At 33.4% G+C, this 11,311-nt stretch overlaps 1 protein-coding gene across 1 annotated transcript; it reads left to right on the top strand.

Annotated features, from left to right (window-relative positions):
* The first annotated feature begins 2,507 nt into the window (after nucleotides 1-2,507).
* LOC114174541 (uncharacterized) lies at nucleotides 2,508-10,418 on the top strand. The gene is made up of 9 exons (XM_028059379.2): nucleotides 2,508-2,743; nucleotides 2,861-3,031; nucleotides 3,904-4,272; nucleotides 4,351-4,610; nucleotides 6,513-6,654; nucleotides 6,811-7,182; nucleotides 7,302-7,433; nucleotides 7,508-7,636; nucleotides 7,758-10,418. The coding sequence occupies exons 2-9, from the start codon at nucleotides 2,906-2,908 to the stop codon at nucleotides 10,056-10,058; spliced, it is 3,831 nt and encodes a 1,276-aa protein (XP_027915180.1). The 5' UTR covers nucleotides 2,508-2,743; nucleotides 2,861-2,905; the 3' UTR covers nucleotides 10,059-10,418.
* The last annotated feature ends 893 nt before the right edge of the window (nucleotides 10,419-11,311 follow it).

The following is an 11,311-nucleotide window of genomic DNA, read 5'->3' on the forward strand; positions in this document are numbered from 1 at the left end:
AAATAATCATTTAAAATATAATACTAATAAAATAACTATTTTTATTTAAAAAATATTTAAAAGGTAAAATTAAAAAAATTTAAAAATAAATATGGACAACAAAAGGAAAATATTTTTTCTTACATATATATATATATATATTAATTTTTTTAAAAAAATATATTAAATATATAAATGTAAAAAAAAAAAATGGGGGCTCATGCCCCCGTTAGTTCCTCTTAAGGTCCGCCAATGACCTTGACCATCCTTCTGATTGTAAGCCTATAGGGCTCCCATTAACTCCTTACCAGCAAAATTTGATTTTCACCTATTTAAGTCCATATAAGTTTTTACCATTACTAGTCTAAAGACCCATTAAAATGAAATTAATTTTTATGAGTCAAATTAAACATAAATAACTAATATAAATATTATAAATAATATGTATAACACAGATTAATTATTAAAAATAAAATTTCTAACAATACCCTAGAATCATATTTGATAGCCTTAATTTTTTTTTCATGTTAAAGCTTAACTTCAGCTTCAAAAGATCTAAAAACGTCTAGGGATCTAGACTTCTCATGAATTAAAAATAGGTAGTCATACCTTAAATAATAATCTATGATAGTAATCAAATATTGCTTCCCATTCCATGATGTTGTAGGGAATGGTCCACAATATATGTGTGAATTAATTCCAAACACCCTTAGTCCTTTCAACTCCTAAATTTTATAATTTGTTTGTTTACTCTTAATACATTCAATGCAAACCTCAAAGTAAAGGGCTTCTAATTTTCTAAATTTTGTTTATTTACTCTTAGTACATTCAATGCAAACCTCAAAGTTTGACATAAGTATTTGAATTCTCTGTGTAAAGATATGGCCTAAATGTTTATGCCATAAGCCATAAGGTGACTGAGTTCTCATTTATTTTATGCTTCGTACCATGAGAATTAATATAAAAAATTTCTTTATTTGAACCTACTACATCTAGTAAGTCTGGATTATCAATTAAAGAACCAGAACCAATAACATCTCAATTTTGATAGAGAATTAATTTATTATTTTCAAATGAATAAGAAAAACCAAAATTTTCCAAACTAAAGATATAAATTAAACTTTGCCTAAAAGACAATATAACAAAAGTCTAAAATAAATTTAAACAAAATCCAATTTTCAACTGTAATCTAAATGTTCCAATATCCTCTATTGTGAACCTTGTTGCCATCGCACATATATAAATCTTCAATTATCACTTGGCGGTCGACTTCAAAAGCAACCCAACATGGATACACTTATGTGCGTAGTAGCTCCAAAATCTACCCACCGAGTATCATGTGATACAAAAGCTAAATTAACTTTAGAACAAACAAAAGGAGAAAATTACCTTTATTTATACGTCATGAGGCGTAATTGGGACACTCTTTCTTCATGTGTCTAGACTTCTTGCAAAAGAAGCAAGTAGGTGTGTTCTTATCCTTTTTTACTTTCTTTTGCTGAGAAGTCCTTTATGCAGCATCCTTATTATTCTTTCTCTTCCTATTCTGAAAGTTTGACGCTCTATGAGCACTTTCAATCTTCTCTCTTTGCTGCCTTTCCTCCTCTTGCACACAGTGAGAAATCAATTAATTCAAGGTCCATTTATCTTTCTAAGTATTATAACTCACCTTGAACTCCTCCCAAGTTTAATGAGAAGTTTTATAGTTTCAAGAATCGAACTAAAACTAGGTGCACAAGCAAGTCATTATATAGCTCTAACTATAATGCTTTTTTAGTTTTGACCTGAGATTAGACATTTTCATAATGTACTCCTTTATGTTTTCTTTACCTTTTCACTCATAGATGATTCAATCAAGATTTTGATTTGAAAGTTTTTATAAATCTTAAAAAAAAGAAAGTCCAATTCACCCGTAAAAAAATTATAACATAATTGATGATATAATTTTATGTATAAATAATTCATATTTGTGCAAAAAAAAAATTAATTTATATATTTTTTAATATTTTTTTCCTTAGTAGATTTTTAATTGCTATTTTTTATTTATTTTTGTCCTTTCACTTTATTTATGTGACTAACACAATTAAATTATATATGTATGAATTAAAATTCAAAATTAATTGTTAAACTAAAAATAATAAAAAGTTAATAATATACATATTAAATGATGACATGGTATGTTTCTTGTTATAACAATCTTAAAATATATTAATATTTATATTTCATTTTAATATATATATATATATATATATATATATATATATATATATATATATATATATATATATATATATATATATATATAAAAGAAACAAAATAGAAGAAAATCCTCTTCTGTTAAACAATGAATTATGTTTTCACTATCCACAACTTGATGACTTTCTTTTTTTTCATAGAAATTGTGAATTATGATTTATAATCCCTAATTAATTATTTTAATATGATGGTACTACCTAATTTATACAATACCAGGTGATAAGTAACAAAGAATGGGCTTTGTTGTTGCTTTTGAGTTTTTAACCGCGCCTATAAAGAGAGTAGCAGCATTTCTAATTACCAATGCACCAAAAAGCCAAATTTTCATTTTATTTTTCTCCACAAAATTATATTCATTCACACAGGCAGTCGCTCACACCCCAAATCTCATCTTCTTCGTCTCAATCCCCATCGATCAAAAACCCTTGCGCCTTTATCTCTCTCTCACACCCAATTCTCCAGAATCTTCGATCGTGGTTGGGTGTTCCTTCAAACAATAATCTCTCCGGTTCGATTTTAATTTATAAAAATATTCATTTCGATCTATCTGTTTAGTTCTGGTTGCGTTTTATTAATTCTCAGCTTGTTTTATTTTCGTATCTGATTTATGTGAATTTCACAATAGATTAATTTGTCATGAGTTGTGAATGAATATCGAGGAGTTTTGAAAATGCCGGGATTAGCACAAAGGAATGAACAACTCACTAATGACTCGTCGAGGACGCAGTGTACAGTTTCTTCAAATGGATTCTGGTCGAAGAATTCCACCGATGTTTGCTACAATCAACTCCAAAAGGTACTGACATTTTATAGTTTTTATTTTTTATTTCTTATTGGATTTTGGATTGTGGTGGAATCACTGTTTTAGATTGGTTATTGTGTTAATAGTGGTGGTTTGGTTGGGTTTATATTGGATCTTTCTGTTGGAACACTAGTTTGATTACTTTCAGTATTTTTTCTGATTGATAAATGTCATTTCAGTGACTCTTAACACAATTTTTTTTGTTACTTGTTCCTTTTGTTGTGTTGCCCATTGAATGATATCTGCAAAGTTTTCATACTCCTTTCCTGGAATATATTTTCCTAGCTGGGCAATGAATTGTCAACAATGAATCAGACGAACTTCAAAATGGTTTTCAAAGTACAGGATATTGGGACAATTACAGATACTTCTACCCATGTCCTCCCGGTTTTTAACTTTTATTTATTTTTTAAACTTTACACTAATAGGGATGGTACACTACTGCAATAATGAGACATATTATTTTATGTCTTCATAACAATTAAAATGTTGAAACAATAATGTCTCTCTCTCTCTCTCACTGTAGATTTAATTTTTTTCTTACTATCTTATTGTTCTTGCATGTATACTCTTGCTACGCATTGTTTTTGGATTTTGAAAATTGCTTCATGGCCACAATTGTGGCTGCATTAACCATATTTATAAACAATATTTCACAATATCAAGGATTGTAATGAAACATAGTCGTGGAGGCCATTTAAATCTTGTTCTATTTTGTGTTGTATTTATGTCTCTGTCATATCCAACCTTCCAAGCAAATCAATGATAGTGAACATAGTTGACGTTGACCTTGTTCTCTTGATAAAAATTCAACTTTGACATGCTTACATCGTCTCTTATTGGTTTATTACGTTTTTGTGATACAGTTTTGGAGTGAGCTGTCACTGCAAGCTCGGCAAAAATTGTTGAGGATAGACAAGCAATCCCTTTTTGAGCAAGCTCGTAAAAATATGTACTGCTCCAGGTGTAATGGATTACTTCTTGAAGGTTTTCTGCAGATTGCTACTCATGGGAAATCTTTGCAACAAGAAGGGGTGGATGGCCACTTTCCTTGCAACAGATCCGGAGGTTTGCGAAAGCTAAACAATGAAGGATTAAGCATTATCAATGGATGTCAAGATGAAATCCAAGATCCATCAATCCATCCTTGGGGAGGTTTGACTACAGCACGTGATGGCTCTTTAACGCTAATGAGCTGCTACTTGTATTCAAAGTCTTTGAAAGGACTGCAAATTGTAAGTGTGGCTCATTTATATTGGATCCTTATGCCATTCTTTTCCCTGTTGGTAGCTAAACTTTTTCACATGTGTTAGGTATTCGATGGGGCACGTTCCAGGGAGCGGGAAAGGGAACTTCTTTATCCTGATGCCTGTGGTGGGGGAGGCCGTGGTTGGATAAGCCAAGGAATAGCCAGTTACGGTAGAGGACATGGTACAAGAGAAACATGTGCCTTGCATACTGCCAGACTTTCATGTGACACACTACTAGATTTTTGGTCAGCACTGGGAGAGGAAACACGACTTTCCCTTCTAAGAATGAAAGAAGAGGATTTTATTGAGAGACTTATGTACAGGTATCTATCCATTTGCCCATTCCTCACAGTTAGTTGAGTGAGGATTGTTACTAATAATATAAATTTTATTATTACAATCTGGTCATACAGTTGAAATTGACATGCAAAGTTCCTTTGAAAGGTTTACAATAAATTTCTGGAGTGTGTCTGTCTGTGATAAGATCACTGTCAAAAGAGTCAGTGAAATAATAAGAAAATAAAGATTTTGGGGGTTTGATTTTTTACCCATTCTGTACAAGTGATTTGAACTCAACTAGCTATATGTTGGTTTTTAGAACAATTGAGCTGCCTTTGGTGCTTGAAAAGTTGAACGGGGAATCTATCATATAGGCATGAAGCTAAAGAAATTGTCCAGCAGAATACTCCAAATGCAGTAAATATGAGTAAATATAGTGCTGTACTAATGGAAAAAGTTTTTTACATGACTATGTCGTATAATGGGAAATGTTATGAGAAATGTTGTAGCGATTCATGGATTTATTGGTTGAAAAAAAGAAATATCATGGATAGGCTGCTTGAGGGGAGAGCTGCGTGTTCTATCTCAGTTAGTAATGTGATGTCTTTCATTCTTTGTTGAATGTGTGTTAACTGTCTGCTTTTATATTGCCCCAGAGTTATTTACCCATGGTCAACCAAAGGATGAATCTATTAATTGTATTTCCTGGCAAAGCCCATCTGATATTGAAGGTTTTGACCTGATTCTTGTTTGTGATAGTTTAGATTAGAAATTGTATGATTAAAAGTTGTCCAGAAACAGTTGTTGTTCTTGCTAGAACTATTGTAATGTAAAATCCTGGAGAATTGGAATGATTCAGTTTGTTATTAGACTCCATTATTTATGCAATTGCGAAGTTTAGGAATTGGATACTTGGTACTTGTGGATTGTAAACACAAGTAGTTTGGACGAGAAAGGATGATTTTGTTGTAGGCAATTAGATATTTTGGGACTTTGTGGAGTGCAGATATGGACATCTAGATAAAAACTGGTTATGTTATGTGAGAGTTTTTTTTCATCCAATTACGAGAAGATAAATTAACAGGTGAGCTGTTGTTAGGATTTAAACTTGACATTATTCTCTACTCAAATGATGTGGTGATTAATATTTTTCATTAAGTTTTAGGGCGATAATTTAGCCAACACGTTACTGTCCTTTTTCTGATTGTGATGTTGTTTGTTTGTTACGGGATTTGTTAAAAAAACACAAGTGGAGGGAGTATAATGAGATCCGTAATTAATGGAACCTGAGCTAAGAACGACCAAGAAACAAGAAAAGAATTTGAAGAAGAGTGTATTGGATATAAATAATGGACAAGGAGGCTTTGGGACCTTCAGAGGGATTTTGACAAAGGCACTGTGGTGGGTTAGAATGTTAACTATATATTTTTTATATAAATAAGAAAAACTTAATCTATTATAGATTCACTTCACTGTTTTTTAGATTAATGCTGGTTTAAATAGCATTTAAGTGTATTTTCTGGAGTTACATTTTCTGTCAGCATGAAATATTAAGTATAACCTTATGTTCCATACTGTTTATTTAAATTTTCTTACGTTGTGTCTGTTACTGTCTTGTTCTACTGGGTCAGAGAACTTGCTGCTTTCTATCATCAAATGGCTCTTTGTTCTATTGCAGTTAGATTATAGAAATACATTTTTTTTGTCTCTCTTTTGAACATATTTCTAATGTTCATTTGAATACATAAAAGCAATGCCTACTATTTCATTACTAGCACAATTTAATCTATTTTGTCACCATCAGAAAATATATATGAAACTTTGCATCAAAGTTGTATAGTATTTGGTGAGATCACTTTTTCCCTATGTACATGTACACAATTGTATGTTTCAAAGGATGCTCTATGCTTTTATTTTTTACTGATGTGTTACCATATCTATATCAGGTTTGATAGCAAGAGATTCTGCAGAGACTGTAGAAGAAATGTTATTCGAGAATTCAAGGAACTAAAAGAATTGAAGCGCATGCGCAGAGAACCTCGTTGCACGAGCTGGTTTTGTGTTGCTGACTCCGCCTTTCAATATGAGGTGTGACTTGCACATTTCTATCCTGTAAAATCTACAGTGGTTGAGGTTTTAGTGGAATTATCTACGGAGTATCTATGACAGATTGTTTCATCAAAGCTATTGGCAACTATATTAGAACTTCTACCTAAAATGACATCTGCCATTCACTTTTATTAGGTATCTGATGACTCAGTTCAAGCTGATTGGCGTCAGACATTTGCTGATGCATCAGGAACATATCATCACTTTGAGTGGGCTGTGGGGACAACCGAAGGAAAATCTGACATTTTGGAATTTGAGAATGTGGGATTGAATGGATGTGTTCGAGCCAGTGGCCTGGATCTTGGTGGTTTGAGTGCATGTTTTGTCACCCTCAGAGCTTGGAGATTAGATGGACGATGTACTGAATTTTCTGTTAAAGCTCATTCATTGAAGGGTCAACAGTGTGTACATTGCAGGTTAACTGTAGGAGATGGTTATGTTACAATCACAAAAGGGGAAAGTATCAGAAGATTCTTTGAGCATGCTGAAGAGGCTGAGGAAGAAGAGGTAATTCAAGCTTCTCAAGGAAAATAAACCTTGTTAATTATCCATCATTCTTTTGATTTTGATAATTACTCATAAGGAATTTGTCAGATAAGTTTTCATGTTATATTATGTATTCTCAGGATGATGATTCAATTGACAAGGATGGGAATGAGCTTGATGGAGAATGTGCCCGTCCCCAAAAGCATGCAAAAAGCCCTGAACTTGCTCGAGAATTTCTGCTAGATGCTGCCACTGTTATTTTCAAAGAGCAGGCATGTTTAGATTCAAATATTATTTTCTGTGCGTGCCCTTCTTTATCAGTCACTGACCGTGTCTTATCCTTCAGGTTGAAAAGGCTTTCAGAGAAGGAACAGCACGCCAAAATGCACACAGCATATTCGTCTGTCTTGCACTAAAACTGCTGGAGGATCGAGTGCATGTAGCTTGCAGAGAAATCATTACTTTGGAAAAACAGGTCTTTGTTATTATGCTTTTAGGGAAAAGGCTGTTGGGGACAGGAAAAAAAACTCTTGTTTTCTTTTTTTGAATTACACTTCATAAAGCCCAATTGTATGAATTTGTTTATTTGTCTATAGATGAAGCTTCTTGAAGAAGAAGAAAAGGAAAAACGAGAAGAAGAAGAACGCAAAGAGAGGAGAAGGACAAAGGAAAGGGAGAAAAAGCTTAGGAGGAAGGAAAGACTAAAAGGAAAAGAAAAAGAAAAAAGGTGTTCTGAGTCAAATGATGCTCCTGGTTCTCCTGAAATCACAAAGGAAGAATTGTCTGCAGTTGCTGATGTGGAGCAAAATTGTCCTAATGACTGCAGGAATTTAGTTATTGAAACAGAAGAGGCTAATCTATTGAGGGATGATTCACCTAAAATCGAAGGTGAAGAATTGTGCGATGAGGATAAAACTTTGAAACCACAAGACCTCTCTCTCGATGATTGTGAGGGAGAAATTTCAGATGCAAAAGAGGAGATGGATCAGTCTACAGTTGAACAATCAATGCTTTCTCATAGAAGATTAAGATGTAGGAAAGAATTTCAACAGGATATGTCTATGAAGTGGTCTGACAGACGGCGATACACAGTTGTTTCAGAAAATACTGTGATGGTTGGCAGATCTGAACCAAGACATTATGGAGAGAGTTTTATGACATCATCGAGGACAATGAATGGGTTGAATAGGCTATCAAGGATTAATGTTCCAACAAAATCAAATGGTCGAAATGGTGGTCCTCCCAAGTTTAATGAGAAGTTTTATAGTTCCAAGAATCGGACAAATGAGAGATGTGATATTCATTCTTGCAGCTGTAGCTTGAATAATGAATATAAGACAAGGGTTGAGCAACATTCTCCAGTGAGTAGAGTTAGTCGGGAGACAAAGCCTACTTGTCAGTCTGAATCTGCAGGGGATACATCCAAGCAATTTTATCGAGGTACCAAGAATAATCAAGTAGACTATATGCACGAGAGTAATGGAAGATCCAAAAACAAAATCATTCTGGGGAACTATCCTGGCCGGGATTTGTTTCAATCAAAGAGAGTTTGGGAGCCTACTGAATCTCAGAAGAAATATCACAGCAGTAATTTTGAGTCTGATGTTATTTTGAGGTCCACTAAAGTTCAAGGAACTCAGTCTGATCTGATCAAGTCATCTATTGGAGAAGCTGCTGAGTCAAGTGAAAATGATATTGAGGAATGTAGTTCAAAGAGATTTGGTGGAGTGGATGAAAGGTGTCAAAATAATTTTCACGTAGAAGCTGAAGGTTCCTGTAGCTCTATGGAAATTGCTTCAGAGGAACCTGGAATATGTTCAACTGGAGGCTTTGCCTTAAACAGTTCTGCTGATCCCACTCAAAGTAGCACTTTTAGCTCTGATAACTGTTCATTATGTTTAAGTGAGGGTGATAACAATACCACCTCGTCAAACCATGAAAATACGGAATCCTCAATCACATCAGATTCAGAAGATGTTGGCCGGCAATCTGAAGTAAGAAATAATTTGGATTACATGGAAAATATATTGTCCGATTGTCATGAAGTTGCCACAGAGAATAACGAGAATGCAAACGAGGAGGGTTTGGTAAGAAGCTCAAGTTCACTGATTGGTCCGTCCTTTGATGGCACAAGAAATTATGCATTTGGGAATCATGTGGAAACTGCCCAAAATTTTGATGCTTGTTTTCCCACCACTAATGTGTGTTCTCAACCTCAAAGTATGCTTCCACCGTTGTCAAACCAAAATATTCATTTTCCAGTATTTCAAGCTCCTTCAACAATGGGTTATTTCCATCAAAATCCGGTTTCATGGCCAGGAGCTCCTACAAATGGGTTGATACCCTTCCCACACACAAATCCCTATTTATATGCCAGCCCTCTTGGATATGGCTTGAATGAGGACCCACGCTTCTGCTTGCAGTATGGAGCCTTGCAGCAACCAACTCCCATTTTCAACCCTGCCGTTCCTGTTCATCAGCCAGTTGCCAGAGCTAATGTCTTGAATGCAGAGGTACGGACTCGGGTTTCCAAGCCAGCTTCTTTGCTACAGCATCTTAATGGATCTTTTGCAGAAAGGGTCGTTCCAGCTGGAACTATTTCCAAGAAACCAGCATTATATGGAGAAGTTATACATGATAATTCTGCGAAGTCACTTGACGATAACAATGATTTTTCCTTGTTTCATTTTGGTGGACCCGTAGCCCTGTCAAAAGGATGTAAATCGGCGCACACATCTTTGAATGGAGACACTGTTGGCGATTTTGGGTCAAAAGGTTCAGCAGATCAAGTTGAAAATGTCCATAGTTGCAATAAAAAAGAGACTCCTGCCATGGAGGAATACAATCTGTTCGCAACAAGTAATAAAGGTTTCCAATTTTCTAAAATGATAAAGTGAGAAGAATAAGGTGGCTGTTGTGGAATCCAGTCCCTATCTTCACATATGGTAATTGAGGTTTGAGTACCTTGTAATTTGGTGAACAATAAGCTTCCTTTCAGCAATTTCCAATTTAGCCTATAGCTTGATTAGTTAATGTTGCCCAATTGTCTTTTTTTGTCGGTGTAGAGAAAGATTGAGAGTGCTGGTATTTTAAAGATTTTTTTGTGAGGTCATAATTACCCTAAAGTTTCATTGAAGCATTTGTTCTTGATAATTCTTTTTGTCATATACTGAAACCAAAACAGTCTTTATACTGAAAGCTGTATTTGGAGTTTTGAGCCCATATTGTCATTATGATTAAAGCATTTGCTTGACTGAGGTTATTTTGCCCCCTATGATAAATTACTGTATCAGTTATTGAATTCAAATTTAGATCCTTTCGTGTGAATCTCACCATTTTGTGACATAGGGATATGCAACATTTTAGTATAATATGTAGATAGAGTGAAAGTGGCATAGTGTGATTAAGATGATATACAGGAAAATTTGAAAAAACGAAGTGTGTACGGAAAATATAGCCTTTTTGACATTTTCTTTTGGTTCTTAATTAAAAAGTTTATTTTATACCCTTGTGAAATGTTAATCTGTGGGATTAAAAGATATTGGTCATGTAACAAACTAATATTTATTTCACATTTTTTACGTGGATTTAATAATGTGACATGATTTTCTTAAAGTTTATTAAAATTTTGTTTTTATTCTTTTCAATCGGATATAGTACTTTGACTCTCTTTGTTGAAATATTTTATTTTTTTAGTTATTTAATTTTATGTAATGTTATTTTTAGCTCACAAAGTTAGACAATATTAAATGTTAATGATGTCATATATAATTATTTATCATTATTTCTAATATGGATTTAATTGAATGGTACTTTTTTTTTTAAGTTTATTCACTTTTTGTTCACTAAAAAGTTATTTAGAATATAATATTTTGGTCATCTTGCATAAAAGAGTTAATCTAAGAACCTAAATACAAAATTGTGTTGTGAGACACTGAAGACTATAAATATCATTTTGCAAAATCTAGGACTAAAAGATAACAAATGTTAATTAAAGGGAAAATTGCCTCAATTTAAAGGATTCAAATATTTAGATTTTTAATAAACTTTTAGAAAATAATATCACACAATTAAGTCCATGAGGCAATGTATTATAGTCAATGTCACTAACATTGTCTAACTCTAAAAATTAAAAGTAATATTTTACAAA

Source organism: Vigna unguiculata, chromosome 1 (assembly GCF_037176805.1).
Source record: "Vigna unguiculata cultivar grain cowpea cultivar isolate G323 ecotype 2 chromosome 1, ASM3717680v1, whole genome shotgun sequence".
NCBI lineage: Eukaryota > Viridiplantae > Streptophyta > Magnoliopsida > Fabales > Fabaceae > Vigna > Vigna unguiculata.

Excerpts from the sequence above, each read along its gene's own strand:
- LOC114174541 (XM_028059379.2), top strand. The coding sequence starts at position 2,906 with ATGCCGGGATTAGCACAAAGGAATGAACAACTCACTAATGACTCGTCG. Across the intron at positions 4,273-4,350 it reads CTTTGAAAGGACTGCAAATT|GTATTCGATGGGGCACGTTC; the intron begins GTAAGTGTGGCT and ends CACATGTGTTAG. Across the intron at positions 7,434-7,507 it reads CTGTTATTTTCAAAGAGCAG|GTTGAAAAGGCTTTCAGAGA; the intron begins GCATGTTTAGAT and ends CTTATCCTTCAG.